Source organism: Erythrolamprus reginae, chromosome Z (assembly GCF_031021105.1).
Source record: "Erythrolamprus reginae isolate rEryReg1 chromosome Z, rEryReg1.hap1, whole genome shotgun sequence".
In the NCBI taxonomy this organism is placed as follows: Eukaryota; Metazoa; Chordata; class Lepidosauria; order Squamata; family Dipsadidae; genus Erythrolamprus; species Erythrolamprus reginae.
The window spans coordinates 11,335,165-11,353,684 of record NC_091963.1 but is presented as its reverse complement, the minus strand read 5'-3'; the positions used below and the strand labels follow the sequence as shown (position 1 = coordinate 11,353,684).

General features: G+C 40.2%; 1 protein-coding gene across 10 annotated transcripts in view; it reads right to left on the bottom strand.

Annotated features, from left to right (window-relative positions):
- RBM33 (RNA binding motif protein 33) overlaps positions 1-18,520 on the bottom strand; it is a 154,971-nt gene that overhangs the window by 95,959 nt on the left and 40,492 nt on the right. For all 10 annotated transcript variants that reach the window (XM_070728283.1, XM_070728287.1, XM_070728284.1 and 7 more), the window contains 3 exons: positions 15,285-15,493; positions 7,967-8,222; positions 5,961-6,019 (listed from right to left, as the gene is read on the bottom strand). In XM_070728283.1, coding sequence (XP_070584384.1) covers positions 5,961-6,019; positions 7,967-8,222; positions 15,285-15,493 — 524 coding nt within the window. The remainder of the gene's footprint in view (positions 1-5,960; positions 6,020-7,966; positions 8,223-15,284; positions 15,494-18,520) is intronic.

Below are 18,520 nucleotides of genomic sequence, written 5' to 3'. Positions count from 1 at the left end.
TTGCTCTTTTGAGTACTTTACAGATCTGGCAAGAGAAAACCCTCACTGCTCTATTGTGAAGATACTAATAATAGGACTAGGTAGATAGGTTGTGAAAATGGCAGGTCCTCGTAAAGAGAACTTACCAGAGATGCTCAGGAAAGCTCAGTTGCACATCTGCAGGGGCTGTAATCAATGTTCCCTCAATTTTTTTTTCCGTGTGGGCAGAAAAGCATAATGTCTGAATGGCACATTTTCATGCCTGGGCATGGATCGGTTAGAAACTCGGTTGTTAAGCAAATCTGGCTTCAAACTCTCAGAGGGAGATAGAGAGAAAAAGGGAGAGATACAAAGAGGGAGAGAGAGGGAGAGAGAAAGAGGGAGTGAGAGAGAGAAAGCAAGAGAGAGAATGAGAGAGGGACAGAGGGAAAGAGAGAAAGAGGGAGAGAGAGAGGGAGAGAGAAAGGAAGAGGAGAGGTAGAAAGGGAGAGAAAGAGAGGAAGAGGGAGATAGAAAGAGTGTGAGTGAGAGAAAGAGAGAGAAAGAGAGAGAGAGAGAAAGGAAGAGGGAGAGATGGAAAGAGAGTGAGAGAGAGAAAAGAAAAAGAGAATGAGAAAATGATGGAAGGAAAGAACGAGGGAGAGGAAAATGAAACAAAGGAGAGGGTAGAGAGTGGAGAGGAAGGAGGGAGGGAGGGGAGGAAGGAAGGAAGGAGAAATGGAGTGAGTTTGTTGATTTAAGTTTAAATTTACTTGTTAATAAAGAAGTATAAATTACTTAATTACTTCTTTATTTTAAATATTGTATTTGTTCCCATTATGTTTTTTACTTTAAATAAGGTATGCGCAGTGTGCATAGGGATTTGTTCATATGTTTTTTTTATAGTCCGGCCCTCCAGCAGTCTGAGGGACAGTGAACTGGCCCCCTGTGTAAAAAGTTTGGGGACCCCTGCTGTATTGTTTGAATGTATGTTGAGATAAAAATTTAAAAAAATTTACACCCCGCCTCAGAAAAGTCCTTCCTTCCTCCCCCCCTCCATTCATTTCATTCCTCCTTCCTTCCTTGTTCCTTCCATTTCTCCTTCCTCCCTTCCTTCCTTCCACTTCTATCTTCCCTCTCCCTCTTTTTTTCCTTCTCTGTGGCGGCCCCGACCCTCTGGAACCAGCTCCCCCCCCCCAGAGATTAGAACTGCCCCACCCTCCATGCCTTTCCCAAACTCCTTAAAACCCACCTCTGCCATCAGGCATGGGGGAATTGAGACATCTCCCCTGGGCCTATACAGTTTATGTATGGTATGTTTGTGTGTATGTCTGCTTTTAATAATGGGTTTTTTTAGTGTTTTTTAAATTATTAGATTTGTTGTACATTGTTTTATTGTTGCTGTGAGCGGCCCCGAGTCGACGGAGGGGCGGCATACAAATCTAATAAATAATAATAATAATAATAATAATAATAATAATAATAATAATAATTTGTTTCCTTTTCCTCTCCCTCATTCTTTCCCTCCCTAATTTTCTCATTTTCTCTCTCTCACATTCCCTCCCCTTCTCATCTCCCCCCCCCCCCCCGCTCTGAGGTTTTGGACCAGCAGTCCGCCAACGAGTCCAAGAACAGCCGGGCCGCTTTCTGGCACCAGCTGGCAACCCCTCTATCTGCTGGGAAAAATTACTAGGAGCACAAGCTCAACCTCCGGGGTGCCGGAGGGGAAGGGGGAGCCGCTGGCCCCCTTCCCGCGTAAGCCATGCCTAACCTGGGATCAAATCCAAACCAGCAACTATTCCTTCGTCTCTCACGCCAAGTCAGGAATAATCGTTTATAGAAAAACGGCAGGCGTGGGCGTGGCCTCCGGAGCCGAGCGGGGCTCGGAGACCAACAGCTTGGGAGGGGCAGATCAACTATCGGGGTGGACGGGGGGACGGACCGCCGCGCGCCACGTTTGAAAACGCTGCCGGGGGCAGGGGTTGGTTTTGGGTGCGCCCACGCAGCCGCATACCTTAGAGGGAACGTTGGCTGTAATATGAGTCGGGGGGGGATGTAATTTGATTCAGCAGTCTCATGCGAACATGGTTTGCATGAAATGCTGTATAAAGCGCTACCCAAGAAATGTCAATCATGACCACCTGATACCTTGTATCGTGTTAAAAAGAAAGGGAAAATGCTTTCCAGATCAGGTGGAATTTGCCAGCGCGGCTGCACTGTAAGAGTGTGAAAATTTCATTTACTGCTGCTGTTCTAACAGCACCGACATAACAAAAACACAATTGCTATGGCAGCCATGCAGCAGGCTAGAGGTTGTTTTTTTCCCCTCACTCTCTCTGCACTTGATGCCTCATATTTCAACAAATAACAGCACAAGTGTGTAAGCAGCTCTATCCTTTATCAACTGGTGAAACTGATAATAGGACCCTTTTAATAAATATTCACAATGACTATAAATGGTCAACATGCTTCATTTTAGGAGATAAACAGGCATATCTGTTGTATATTACAAAAACATTCATCTAGAGCCATGACAAATACAATGAGCTGGGTGAAAATGAGTCCTCGGCCACTTTCTGCCCCATTTTGATAACCGACAGAAGACATGAGATAACTTGTGATTTACCAGTTAAACTGGGGAGATAAAACTGTTAATAAACCATTGACTGCATAAATCAGCAAGCATATCTTCCTCAATGACAAGAAATAATTTGCGCACCTAGTATAAACTAGGTATGCTTGCTGATTTATGCAGTCAATGGTTTATTAACATTTTTATCTCCCCAGTTTAACTGGTAAATCACAAGTTAGTTCACTGTACCCATCCTGGCTCTAGATGAATGTTTTTGTAAGATACAACAAATATGTCTGTTTATCTCCTAAAATGAAACTCATTGACCATTCAAATTTAGGTAACTATATACCTTCAGAAAGCAATTCCGTTTTCCATGCTACAAACCCTCCAGACAATGTTTATTCTGACTTTAAGCAATGGAAATTGTACCCTAATCAGACTTAATTCAGACTAGAGTGGCCTGTAGAAGGTGGGTGGGTGGGAGGGAGGGAGGGAGGGAGGGAGGGAGGGAGGGAGGGAGGGAGGGAAGGAAGGAAGGAAGGAAGGAAGGAAGGAAGGAAGGAAGGAAGGAAGGAAGGAAGGAAGGAAGGAAGGAAGGAAGGAAGGAAGTCCCTCTACCAGATGTTTGAAAATGATCCAGAGAATCTCTGGCTTGTTTGGTGATTCTAGTTTTCTTTCACTTTATACATGGGATACTGTAAAATAACAATCTCATTATCGAGGGAATGGTAACAAATGAATGGTAACAAATTGAGCTATGAAACCAAGGTTTGAGAGGAAAAGCATTAGATATTGGTGATAATATGGGCAAAATTCTCATCTTTGTTAAGTCTCAATGTAACAATGTCCATTTTTACAAGTTTTATTGGTTTATTCGATCCACAGCTGACATTGGAACATCATCTTTCGGCTGTGGCAGAGAGGGCGTTCGCAGAGGTTCGCCTGGTGCACCAGTTGCGGCCCTATTTGGACAGGGAGACATTGCTCACAGTCGCTCATGCTCTCATCACCTTGAGGTTCAACTGCTGTAATGCTCTCTAAATGGGGCTACTTCTGAAAAGTGTTCAGAAACTTCAGATCGTGCAGAATGCGGCTGTGAGAGCTATTGTGGGCTTACCTAGGTTTGCCCACGTTTCTCCAACACTCCGTGGCTTGCATTGGCTGCCGATCAGTTTCCGGTCACAATTCAAAGTGTTGGTAATAAGCTATAAAGCCCTACATGGCATCGGACCAGAATACCTCCGAGACCGCCTTCTGCCGCACGAATCCCAGCGGCCGATAAGGTCCCACAGAGTTGGTCTTCTCCGAGTCCCGTCGACTAAACAATGTCGTCTGGCCGGCCCTAGGGGAAGAGCCTTCTCTGTGGTGGCCCCGGCCCTCTGGAATCAACTCCCCCCAGAGATTAGAACTGCCCCCACCCTCCTTGTCTTTCGTAAATAGCTTAAGACCCTCCTATACCGCCAGGCATGGGGAAATTGAAACATTTCCCCCAGACTTATATAGTTTTATGTATGGTACGCTTGTGTTGTATGGTTTTATATAATGGGTTTTTTAGATATCTCTTTTTAAATATTAGATTTGTTTACTGTATACTGTTTATTATTGTTGTGAGCTGTCTTCAGAGAGGGGCGGTGTACAAATCTAATAAATAATAATAATAATAATTATTATTATTATTATTATTATGTCCACCAACTGACCCTTAAAAATTTCAATTCATTCTTTTTATACAAACGTTCTGATAGCATGCCTTTAAAACAGGGCTCTCCAACCTTGGCAACTTTTAAGACTTATGGACTCCCAGAATTCCTCAGCCCGCATTCAATCCACAAGGCTTAAAGTTGCCAAGGTTGGAGATCCCTGCTTTAAAACATACATTATCTGAATTTGTACCCATGTTTGGTGAAAGCTACAGTATTAGTCAAAATCACCATTGATATTCACCGGAGTCATGCCTAGAAAACAAAGCCGCCCTTAAAAACTGTGGGTTGGTCATACATTATCTTTGGGATGATTAATTATAGGCAGTGTCAAATGCCTCTAGTTATGATAAACCTACGTTGATACATGATAAACAGGCTTTATCAGGACTTGTGAATCAAATATGCACATTCTCGAGGAAAATAAATACCAGCATATAATAATTATGGATCCAAAAGACGATTAATTCTATCAAAACAAATATCACAAATTATAAGATAACTAATAAATGTGCCAATTTCTTGTGCTTTCGCAGTACATGAACAATACCACCAGAGTCCATCTGAGTTTCATTTAGCACTGTGTATGAACTGCAAAGGAGGACTTGGTGCTAAGAGAATCATGGAGACCATCATTTATTATCCTTCTGTGATAAAGAACCTACAAAGAGCAATTAAACAACGAATACTACCACAGTGTGTATTTCCAGACTAGATTTTTTCACAATTCCGACTTCACTGCTGCAAAATAACTAACTACAAAGGATATGATTTGCAGGTATTTAAAACAGAAATCAACTCATCACATGAGCATTATTTTAAATTGTTTTTGAAATTTAAAGGTGGTGTGCAGTAAACAGAAGCAATAAAATACATCAGACTTTTCGGATATAATACCATAAGGATACATTCCCATATTTCTAAAAGGTATTTACTAATTTCTGATTATTAGTCTAATAGGTAAAATCTTTTTGTTTTTGTTTTACCAATGCTAAAAAAAGTTTAAAGGAATATGTTGTTTTGGTGAATGAAGGCAACATCACTGAATGCTCCTGTTATATGTATTGATACTGTAACTGAAGGAATACAAAGCTTGGGTGGTAGGTGAAATCTGGGAAATATATATACCAAAAAAATATGAATGGGAAAAGAAGTGGGAATATTCAATGACACTGGGACACAAATTAACCAAATGTAGTAGCTTTGATAGGGGAAATACCTGGTTACTGTGTTTGGGACAAAAAAAAAAGATAAGGAAGTGACAGACACCACTAGCAAATCAGTTTTGGTATTAATGATACAAAATTATTTTTTTATAAAATTATTATTAAATGTATTAAAATTATTGAAATAATTATTAAAATTGTTTGCATTTACATTATTTGATACCCTTTTTTATTAAAGAAACCCAGTTCTGTATATTTTGAAAGGACTCTAATGGATGGACAGAATCCTTATTATTATTTTAAACCCAGCCAGTATGTGTGTGTATGTGTTTTAAACTCCCTACTGGAAGTTTTTACAATTAAAACAAAATTAATTCAGGCCTGAAAAATTCATTGACCTTTAAGCTTTTAACAAACAATTTTCTAGCTCACAGATCACTGTCAATATTTGCAAATCCTTAAAATTATATTTCACTGGCACCACTTTCATTTGCCATATTAATATTTCTTTACAAATGTATGCTTATCCATATCAGAGAAGAAGGAACAGCTGCTACTCACAGGGAATCTCTGGGGTCCTACAGCAGGTCTTGGCTGGGTTGGGACTGGCAGCAAGGGCACTAAAAACAAGGAGCACACCTTTTAAATCAATTTGTTTTAGCCAAGACTCCGGGCCATTTTCATATATAACCACATTCACAGGCAGCTGCCGCCCCATTCTCCCCGACAGCTGCGGGCAGACAAAATGTGTTAACACCATGCAACAGGGCAATTAGGATGCTGATGGCATAGGCTACAAAATTAAACAAGGCACAGGCAATTTGAAATATTTGTTTTGTTTCACACATTACTGAGTGAGGGACAAAATCTTGACAGCACAGCATCAGAGGCATGTCAGGATTTTCCAAAATTCAAGATATTATACCTATTCTGTGGGTTAATTCACATTAATTCAATTATGCATCACAGCATTATGCATGCTTACTAGGAAATAAAGACCATTTAAGCTCAGCTGCATTTATTCCTGAGTAAACATGTTCTATGCTGGCTTATTGTTCACACTGTGTTGTACCTCCTAAGATAAGGCAATGAAATGATTAAATTTTTTGCAAAGGGAGTAAATGAAAAAAGGGAGTAAAACTAAAGAAAAGCATGTGTGAAGAAGTAGCACTGAATTAACAAATAAGCGATCTCTCTCTCTCCCACACACACACACAGCTTTTACCGCTGCTCACTTAAGTTACAAAAACACATTGATTGAATGGAAATTTCTGCACCAGAATTAACCTGCAAGAATCCTTAAGAGATCTTAAATGTTTTGTTTGATTATAATTTATCAATCATATCCTAAAGTCATTGGACTTTTTTTCTATTTCAAAAATAATTCCTCACTTCACCTATTCTGCTAGACTATGATATAGTTTTGTTTGGGGTTCAGCATTTGTAAGGAAAATATGTGGTTTATTTTATTAATCAACCAACCAGAAAAATAACCGGAATTAAAGAAATCATTATTACAAGCTATCTAGTCTTTAGAGATTCTTAATCATCCAAGTCAAAGTTGCTCAAGGTAGCTTTTCCAAAAGGCAGCTGGACTTTCTTGGGTTGTTTTTTTCTTTGAAAATATTTTGTCTCTCATCCAAGAAGCTTCTTCAGAACATTCAAAAAACCACCAGAGAAAAGTCCAGTTGCCTTTTGCAAAAAAAACCCCAAAAACCCAGCCCCTTTGGGACAAGTTGTCTTATAATACCATCAGAATTAAAAATACAAATCCTGGTTTAAATTTATATACATTTATTTTTCTTATTTATTTTTATTTTTCTATAATTCCAGTTTCCCATTGTCTAAGTTCAGGGGATGAATCTAAGGAATTCTACACAGAAATACCTAGTGCTATAAAAATAAAGATAACATCAAAACCCAACTTATGCCAAGACCATTGATCTACATTGCTTAGCATAGTTGAGGATGATCAATATAGAACAGTGATGGCGAACCTATAGCATGGGTGCCACAGGTGGCACGCGGAGCCATATCTGATGGCACGCGAGCCGTTGTCCTACCTCAGCTCCAACATGCATGTATGTGCCAACCAACTGATTTTTGGCTCACACATAGGCTCTGAGAGGGCATTTCCGGCTTCCAGGGAGCCTCCGGGGGATGGGGGAAGGCGGTTTTATCCTCCCCCAGCTCCAGGAAAGCCATTGGAGCCTAGGGAGGGCAAAACATGTACCTACCGGGTCCACCAGAAGTTGAGAAACAGATTGTTTCTAGCCTCCAGAGAGCCTCCGGAGGGCAGGGGAAGCTATTTTGACTGATGGGTATGGGCACTTGCGTATTCATGATAGCGCATGCACATGTTCTTTCGGGCCCCCAAAGAAAAAAACGTTCGCCATCACTGACATAGAAGCTCTCTTGGCTTCTATCTCTTTCTCAGTGGTATCTCCAAAGAGATTCTTTAAAAATGAGAAACATTTACATCCAAATATGTAAGCAACAAGCATTGTCCATTACATTTTGCAGTAATGCTTGAAATCTACCTAGACTTTCTTTGAAAAGATTCCTACCTTGAACATTTCCTACAGCTCCTTTGAAGTGTGGATTTATGTGTATGTTTTTTGGCTGTTGGGATGCCACTGAAGGAGAAGTCATCAGCATTCTTGGGGGGTCTACTTGGGATGGCATATGAATTCCTTGAGGGGGAGGGGGAGGTGTGTGAAGCGGAGTGGGGAGAGGGAGCAGACCCCGTAGCTGTTGCTGTGATTGTTGATGCTGCTGAAAAAGGTTCCGAATGGGATGATGAAATATCCTGTCTGAATGTGTCTGAAATTAAAAACAGAAGATAGTATTTCCATTATTTGGGGGGGGAAATTAAAAACCTGCCCCACAAAAAAATACAAGGGAGGGATTTTTATTTTTAAAAAAGAATTTCTTTATTGATTTTAAAAAGAATATTTTCTCATATGTTTTGTTTTGTTTTTACAGTTCTTAATCCATTTCTATTACATGTTAAATATATCGTTCATTTCTCTATATATTCTGTTAAATTATATACAATCAAATATAGATGACATAGGTAAAGTGTAATATTAGAAGAGAAAAAAAAGATAAAGAGTTATTAACAAGTATACACATTTTTTAAAAAGTTTCTGTAATAGAGTAATCATTCGTCCCATGCTTTTATCTCATTTTCATTAATATTACGAGGTGTTTATTTTTATTTCTATATATACTGATACTTTGTATTGTTACTTTTCGGTTTTTGTTTTGAATCCATTCGTGCCATTTGTGCCATAATTCTTTAGATTCTTTATATTTTATTCCCTTGATTGAGTTTGTCATTTCGTCCATCTCTATACAGTGATCCCCCGGGTATCGCGATCCCGATCATTGCGAACGGCTATATGGCGATTTTTCAACTCGGAAGTCAAAACACCATCTGCGCATGCGCGCCCTTTTTTTCTATGGCCACGCATGCGTAGATGGCGCTGGGCAGATCAGCTGCTGGGCGGCTTCCCTGGGTCTTCCCCCTCTTGCTGGCGGGAGGGCGAGCGGCGGGCATCAGCGAGGAGTTTCCCCACCGCCCACGCAAACTCCTCGCTGCTGCCGTGCCCGCCGCTTGTCTTGTCCGCCCACCGCTTGTCCGCCGCCTGCCTGCCCGCGCGCCCGCCGCTCGCCCGCCCTTCGCCTGCCCACGCCGTTCGCTCGCGCCGCTTCCCAGCTGAGTCCTGAAGCGAATTGGCTTCAGGACTCAGCTGGGAAGCGGCGCGAGCGAGCGGCGCGAGCGAACGGCTTGTCCGCCGCCTGCCTGCCCGCGCGAGCGGTGCGAGCGAACGGCTTGTCCGCCGCCTGCCTGCCCGCGCGCCCGCCGCTCACCCGCCCTTCGCCCGCCCACGCCGTTCGCTCGCGCCGCTTCCCAACTGAGTCCTGAAGCGAATTGGCTTCAGGACTCAGCTGGGAAGCGGCACGAGCGAACGGCTTGTCCGCCGCCTGCCTGCCCGCGCGCCCGCCGCTCGCCCGCCCTTCGCCCGCCCACGCCGTTCGCTCGCGCCGCTTCCCAGCTGAGTCCTGAAGCGAATTGGCTTCAGGACTCAGCTGGGAAGCGGCGCGAGCGAAGGGCGTCGGCGGGCGAAGGGCGGGCGAGCGGCAGCGAGGAGTTTGCGTGGGCGGTGGGGAAACCCCAATCTTCGGCTCCTCGCTGCTGCGGCGGAAGTAAAAACACCATCTGCGCATGCGCAGATGGTGTTTTTACTTCCGCAGCGCTACTTCGCGAAAAACCGATCATTGCGAGGGGTCCTGGAACGGAACCCTCGCAATGATCGGGGGACCACTGTACATCTATATATTTTATCAATAATTAAGCTTTCCGATGGGGTCTGTTCATTTTTCCACATTTGTGCCAGTGATATTCTAACTGCGGTGATTATGTGTGTCATAAGGAAAACCGTTTGCTTGGACTAACGTCTTTTCCAAACTCCTAAGAGCATGCCCTCTGGGATATATTCTATCTCCTCTTTTATCATTTCTGTAAGCCATCTGTGGGTTGTTTTCCATACTTTTTGAATTTTAGGGCAGGACCACCACGTATGAAAAAAGGAACCTTTTTGTTTTTTGCATTTCCAGGTGTCTTGTAGTGTCGGGTAGATCTTTGCTAACCTTGATGGGGGCATGTACCATCTATAGAAAATTTTATAAAAAATTTCTTTATATGCTGCTGATAGTGTAATTTTGGAGATTATGTTCCATGATCATTTCCAATCCGCTAAATGTATATCCTGTTGAACATTTTTAGCCCAAGCTATCATAGGCGTTTTGACTATGTCTTCCATTCTGTCTTGCTCAAGGAATAGTTGGTAAATTTTAGTAATTTGTCTGTCCTCCTGTCCTATCAAAATTTTATCTAAAGTTTTGGTGGAGATTTCGATGCCGTGGGTTTGTCTATCTTTGTTATATCTGGATTTTATTTGTGTGTAAGTCCACCAATCCATCTTATAATTTTGTAATTCAAGTTCTTCTCTGGTTTTTAAATGCCCATTTGGGTATAAGATGTCAGTATATTTTAAAGTTCTTGTTGGGTCTATCAAATTTGGATAGATAATAGCTTCCATGGTGGATAACCATCTGGGGATTTTTGTGTAATATTTCCTTTTAATTTCATACCAAGTTTTTAATAAGGATTTTCTAATCAAATGCTTATTGAAAGTGGTTTGTGTTTTTATTTCGTCTTTCCAGAGATGGGCATGCCAACCCATTTGTAGGTCGTGTCCCTCCAGTATCAGGATTCTTTTGTTGGAAAGATTAATCCAGTCTTTTATCCATATTAGACTAGCAGCTTTATAGTATAATTTTAGGTCCGGGAGTCCGAGGCCTCCTCTATTTTTACTATCCTGAAGGTATGAAAATTTGATTCTAGAATTTTTGTTTTGCCAGATGAATCTTGAAATGTTTTTATTAATTTCCCTGAAAAATTTTTGGTCTATATTAATAGGAGCGATTTGAAAAATATAAAGAAATTTTGGGAGGATATTCATTTTGATTACTGCAATTCTGCCTAGTATTGATCATTGTAGATCCCCCCACTTTTCCAAATTTATTTTGGTTTCCTGTGCGAGTTTTTCATAATTGTCTTTCTTGATGGATAGAATCTTGTTAGATATAGCTAGTTCCAAATATTTAGTCTTTTTGGTAGTTTGGAGATTTGTGACATCTTCTAATTTCTTAATTTGCTTCAGAGTCATATTTTTTGTCATGAGCTTTGTTTTTTATTTATTAATTTTTAATCCTGAAAATTCACCAAATCTCTCTATTTCTCTGAGTAGTTCGGGGCCTGGGTTTATAGGGTCTTCCAAGAAGAATACTAAGTCATCTGCATATGCCTGCAATTTGTATTCTTCATAATTTATTTTAATTCCTTCTATTTCTTTATTATTTCATATTTTATTTAATAATAGTTCTTGTGTTAATATAAATAGGAGAGGTGACATTGGACACCCTGGCGTACCCCTTTTTCTATGGGAAATAGATCTGTCATGTCACTGTTTATTATTGCCCTGGCTGACTGAAGGGTATATATGTTCTGAATTATATTTTCAAATTTATTGCCGAATTTTAGTTCTCTGATTAATTCTAATAAGTATCGCCAGCTGACATTATCAAATGCTTTCTGCGCATCCAGGAAGGCGAGAGCTACCTGCCTTCCTGGATGCACTTCACAGTACTCCAGGATGTCTAATACTGTTCTGGTACAACATGAAATTTGTCTAAGTGGTAAAAAACCACTTTGATCAGTGTTGATAATTTTATTTAGAATTTTTTGGGTTCTTTCAGCTAGTATCAACATGAAAATCTTGTAGTCTGCGTTCAGCAGCAATATTGGTCTGTAATTTTGTATTTTATCTTTATCTAGTCCTTCTTTCAGGATTACTGTTATATAGGACTCTCTCCATGAGTCTGGGATTTTTGCCTGTTTTAATATTTTGTTGTATATTTCCCATAGGATGGGTTCCATTATTCTTTTTATAAAATTCTCCTGGGAAGCAATATTCCCTCTAATTTTTTTTCGGTGTGGGCAGAAAAGGATAGTGTCTGAGCGGCAGTGCCCTTGGGACTGGGCGGCATAGAAGTATAAACAAACAAACAAACAAATAAGAAAAAAAATCCCTTCTTTTTTTATTAAAAGAAATTAATAATAAAACAAAACAAAATCTATTACTATTAAAACTAAAACAACCAGCAAAACCAAAAGCATAACTATTAATAAAAACAGGTGAGGGCTGGGGGGGGGTGTTTCTCTGTCATTATTTAAGTGCTTTTACCATTTGCTTTAAATCAAGTCACTTCTCTCTGTTTCTCTCTCTTTCCTGTCATTCTCTGCCTCAATCATTTTCTCATTTCTTTTTTCTCCTTTTTTCTATCATTTCTCTCTCTCTCTTCCTTCCACTCTTCTCTCTCTTGCTTTCTCTCTCTCTCACACACACACTCTTGCTTTCTTCCTCTTTCTCACTCTCTCTCTCTCTTGCTTTCTTTCTCTTGCTTTCTCTCTCTCTCCCCTTTTTTCTCATTTTCTCTCACCCTCTCTCCTTTCTATCTCGCTCTGTTGCTCTCTCTCTCTCTCTCTCTCTTGCTTTCTCTCTCTCTCTCTCTCTCTTGTTTTCTCTCTCTTGCTATCTCTCTTTCCCTCTCTCTCTCTCCCCCTCTCTCTCTATCTTGCTATGTCTTGTGCTCTCTCTCTCTCTCTTGTTCTCTTTTTCTCTCTCTTCCTTTCTTCTCTGAGGAGACCGGCGAAGGATTTTCTTATTTTGAATGGCAGGAGGATGGGGAATGTGCGCGCATGTGTGCCCGACATTCCAAATCACCTTTGCCTGCCTCCACTGTGAGAAGAACGCCCGCCCCGCCTCTCCTGCAGCCTCTTCGCTGACAGCCCGGGACAAAAGCGCTCTCGGCGAAGGGACTGTGAGAGGGGCAGGGTGGGTGCTCCCAAAGCGCTTGGAGCAGCTAGCAGCCAGATCAGGAGGACGAGAAGCCGTAGCTACCAGCGCCGCTGCAGCCACTGCTGCGGGAGGAGCCGCGCCCCAAGGCGGGAAGCGGAGGAGGAGAAAGAGGGGTGGATCGAGCAGGCGGGCAGGGGGCAGTGGCGAGAAGCCAGGGGCGCGAGGGGCCGAAGGTGCTGGGGGGGCAGCCGCAGCCATGGCCGCGGCTCCTTGCACGGCCTTGGAAAAGGGTGCGTGGGGGGGGGGTTGGGTGCGTGGCCACACACCTTAGAGGCTACATTGCTGGGAAGCCAACCGGGCCTGGAGATTTGTTGCTTTTTTGTTTTTTCACGGCTTGTTGGTTTTCCTGAATAGTTATTTTGTCATTTAGCATTTGTTTATCAAGATCATCCATTTGTGGTGTATAGATTTTTATAATAATCCTGTATTATTTCTTTTTTCTGTTGTTCCATATATTGGACCATTCCATTTTTGTCTACTAGTTGATAGATCAATTTATCACTTTTTATTTTTTGATCTTTTGGGAAAGCCATCTACCTGGTTTGTTGGCTGTTTCAAAATAAGTTTGTTTTGTTTGCTTTATATTTCTAATTTGTTCTTGTTGATCAATGATATTTATTTTATATCTGGCTTCCCTCAATAGTTTCAGAGTCTTACTGTTTGTTGAGTCTTGTTGGAGGTTTCTTTCTAAGCTTGTAATTTTATTTATATAGTGATTGTATTCTTCCTTCTCCTCTCTTTGTTTTTTGGTGTATATGCTATTGTTAATTCTCTAGTGTATGCTTTTAATGTATCCCAGAGTATTTGTGTTGAAGTAGTTTTCTACAAGGAATAATTCTATTTCTTTGTTAATCATCTTTGTATAGTTTTCATCTTGAAGCAAATTTGTGTTTAGTGTCCATCTCTTATATTCTTTCTTTACGCCCTGCTATATAGTCTTTAGGGGGTTATGATCAGCCCAGGTGTTTGGTTCTATTTCGACCAATTTTATTTTTGTATACATTCCTTTATTTAACCATATCATATCTATTCTGGAGAAGGATTTGTGCCGTGCTGAGAAAAAAGTAAATTATTTCTCTTTTGGGTGTCTTAATCTCCAAATATCTATAAGGTCTAATTCCTCTGCCATTTTATTAAATGTAATAGGTAAAGTAGGTCTTTTCATCTACTTTTGTTCCCTGCCTTGTGATCCATATTTGTATCCACAATCGCATTGTAATCTCCTATTACGCAGATGTTTTTAAAATCAATTTGAAGTAGAATTTCATCAATTTTTTTTGTAAAATTGTTTCAGTTTTTGGTTTGGGGCATAAATATTAACTATTATTACTTTCTCTCCTTTAATTTCGATTTCAGTCATTATATATCTGCCCTCTGAATCTGCTCTTATTTCTTTAGGTTTTAATTCTTTTTTCCATCTAATGATGTATAAAGTTCCCCCAGCTTGGAATATTCCAGGTATTTTTTATGCAATTGTTTAATGTGTACTTCTTGCAAACCTATTGTTTGGGCTTTTTGGCTCAAGAGTTTGGAAAAGATTTTTCTTCTTTTGTGACCATTATTGAGACCATTGATGTTTATTGAAATTAATTTGAGGGATTTTTATGGGTTAAACAAATTTGTGGCAACTGATAATATCTCTATTTTCATAGGTTGCCTAGAAACTTAAGTTTCTCTTGGGGAATGGGCAGATGAAAATGGAGACATCCTAACACTTTGGCTATGGATGGAATGAAAGTAAGTTCATTCCTGGATACAAGTTAGCAGTAATTTCTCTCACACACGAAGGTACTACAAATTCAGCATTCTAAACATAGGTTTATCAACAAGATTCTTCTGTTGTCATGATGAAATTAGGACATGATCCCCTTCCCCCTTTATTTATATCAAAAAGCCATTTTTACATTATACCATGTCAAGCACATTCATAGAGACATGAGAAAGAGACGTCCCTGGCACTGCAGGTTTTGCAGAACTACAAGAAGTATCAAGAAAGCGATCCACACAAAGGGATCCACACAAATCCTAAAGATCCAGAGAACCAGATGCTGTAGTGGTTAAAGCACCAGTCCAGAAATCAGAAGACTATGAGTTCTAGCCCAAACTGAAAGCTTGGCTGGGTGATTTTGGGCCAGTGACTTTCTCTCGACCCAACCAACCTCATAGGGTACTCTAGCTGCCTTGTGTTACTCATTATTAATAATAAAAAATAAATGCATAAATAAACGAAATAAAACAAAATAAAACTTTAGATTGTAAATAACAATTCTCCTGAGTTTAAGAGTCTTAAGAATAAGGCTCTGAATTAAGCATTCTCATTTAAGCAGTTAAACTTAAGCAGGCCTTCTACCATTTGAATTCCTCCACCCAAGCATCACAATTGTATTTAGAGTACCGTCACAGTTGTGTGGGTTGACAGTAAAGCAGACCGGTGATCCTTCATTCTTCCTCTTTCGCTGATATCTCTTCTTAGTTCTCCCAACCCATGACACATCAATAACCCTCCTCGTCTTCCTCCTCTTCGGGAGCCATACCGTCCTTGTTTTAGCTGCCTTTCCCGTTCTTCAAATTCAAATAAGGCTGCTTTGGCTTCTGCAGAAAGTTCTATCAGATGAAAGAAAATATAACTTACTATTTGCCTGAAGAATTAAGAGCTATGAGCCGAGAATAGTCTCATTACAATAGCAAAGATTGTGTGCACGTAAACATATTCAACTAGCATGGTGCACACATCAAGACAATATATTAAAATTTAAAGAATTAATCTGATTGTATCCTTTTAATTTGCAAATGGAAATGCATATTTACACTCAAGCTATCAAACTCTTTATTCTTTCAATAATAGTTTCATAACTGATTTTTTGAAATAAATTTATTTTTGGGTTTGCTTATTATACTTTACTAATTAACTTTAAATAGTTTTGTTTCAACCTTTCCCCTACAAAATTTTGCAAAAATTCAGTAATTAATATAAAAAATATACATGTAATATAGTACCCGGTTGCTAAAATCTTATGAATTTAATTAGGTGTTACATTTGACTATCTCTTAAGCTTCTATAGTGCTCCATATGGACAATTTCTAACAACAAGCAAAACGTAAAATAAGACGACATATAAGTAAAAGTAAAATAAAGTAAAATAAGGGTAAGTAAAATAAGACATATTTGGTGCCTTTATATCTTCAGGACATGCTTCCTAGGCATATCAACATCATACTTCTATGAAAGCTCTTTGAAACAAAAGTCTTCATAAAAGTAGCAGATTTAAAAATATTCCAGAATGTTTTGATAGTAGCAATGCTGAAATCATTTTATTTTTAATACTGGTTCTATGGACATAGCTTGATGGGCATGGAAGGATACTGCAAAATCTTCATTCCCATCCCACTCTGGGGCCAGCCAAAGGTGTTATTTGCCAGTTCTCCGAACTTTCTGCCACTGGTTCTCCAGAACCTGTCAGCAGAACCTGCTGGATATCACATCTGGATAGTAGCCTTTTAAAGCAAACTTTAAGCAATATTTCATTCTAAACACACCTTATTTCTTTCTTTGTCCCTTCTCACAAAAATATGTAGCAGGGGTCCTCAAATATTTTAAACAGGGGGCCAATTCACACTCCCTCAGACTGTTTGGGGGGGGGCAGATTGGGTAGGCAGTATGGCTAGGTGGTCATGTGACTGGATGGGTAACTAAATAATGCACACAAATTAAACTTTGTTCTGCTCCTGGGGGTATTTTATTTGCTTTTGTTTGCATATTGCTTTTTTGGTTGACTATTTTTTTTACTAAATAAATCATTTTTTCAGTTGCTTAGGAGTCTAGTGGTCCACTTCAGGAAACTCAGTTTTGCAGCAATTCTTCTCAGCCCCAAGAAGCTTGAGAAATCTCTCCCTATCTCTCTCTCTTTCTAGCTCTCACTCTCTTCTCCCTTCCTCTTTCTATCTTATTTTCTGGAAACAGGAGAGGTGAAAACAGGCAGTTTTTGTCTGGTTTTTGTCTGCCTGGGGCACCTGTGAACCCCATTTTTCACCTCCCTCCTCCCCGCAACAGCATTCTGCAGTCCAAAACCAAGAAAAAATATCCCATTTTCTGGGGCAAAAATGGGTTGTTTTCGCTCATTTCTTGGCCTTCTGATGGATCTGTGCGCCCTGTTTTTTACCTCCCTTGCATCTGTGCAGACAAAAATAGTTGGCCTTACCTTTCAGTTCCAGCCTGTGGGGCTCAAAACAATAAGTCCTGCATTAGGTCGAAGGGTGGGCAGGTCGATGTGGCCAGTGGCAGACTCGGGGTTCTGCGTGGGCTGGATTAATGGCTTTGATGGGCTGCATGGGGCCCACAGGCCTTGGTTTAAGGACCCATTATATGCCTTTAGCTAATGGGAAACTATGAAGTAACCATGCTGTACTTTTTACTTGGAAATTATCGTGTTATGGAGAAAGGAAATATGCTGTAACAGTTGTAAGACAAAATCTGGTAATTGGAGCATTCATTGCTTCTAAATCTTTCTTCACTGGCTCACTCAGAACCATGTAGTCCATTCTATCCGTTTGAACAAAATGTTCTAAAAAATAGCTAATTCAAGCTAAAACCCATGCAGAAGGATGTCCAATTTTAAGGAGAATACGGTAAGTAATTGAGTTTACAAGTTCAATTTGCTGTTGCTAGCTGTCTTTATTCTGCACACATTCAGAGCACAGAGTATCAGGCCTGGGAAGGTGAACTCAAAGGGGTCATAGGTAACTTCCACTGTTAAAACAGAACTTTATTCTCCAGGTAATGGGAACAAAAACTCCAATCCATTTACCAGTAGTTTATACAATTCTGCCTTACACATCAACGTGCTCAAAATAGGATGGCACTGAGGAATAACAAACCAGAGTAAAAGGAGGGACAAGAATCCTCCTTAGGGAATGTTACGCCCACATAATGGATGCCATCAAAATAATTACAGCTTTAACAAAAGTACAATTAGGTCTCATTTAGATTAAAAAATGGGGGAGGGGTTGTAAGGGAAGGAAGATGAGTTTGGATTCAGGGCAAGTAATTTGTCTTTTCACCTTCACACACAAATATTTATTCCAATTTTTGACTACCTTCAAACAAACTCATAACTTGAAAAGAAGTGCCTATAAAACAGCCCCACCCTGCCTCTCACCTAATGGTACTGGATCATGCGTGATTCTTTATATATACAGAGAGAACTTTTCTGACCCTCAATTTCAGAATATAAATCCTAAACTTTAGTTAGTGCTTGACTTATGACCATAACAGAGCCCGAATTCCAGATATAAGTCGTGCCAGCTGTTAAGTCATGGTTTTTGTTTTGCTTTTTGCCAAAACTGGAAGCAAACATCAGTTTCCAGCGCAAAACATCAGAAATTTTGATAGTGTGGCTGTGGGATGCTGAAAACAGCTCTTACATGCTTGCTGAGAGTCCAAAAGACAATTTCATGGCTGCAGGGGGAAGGAGAACTACCTGTATTTTGTAACATGGGACTTATTTTAAAAGTACTTTATAAAACACAACAAATGATTTGCCTCCAGAAACTGTGGCTTCCTGAACTCCAACACTTTTAAAGAAGAGATTGGATAACAATTTTTTGGAATGTTATGGCGCAGTGATGGCGAAC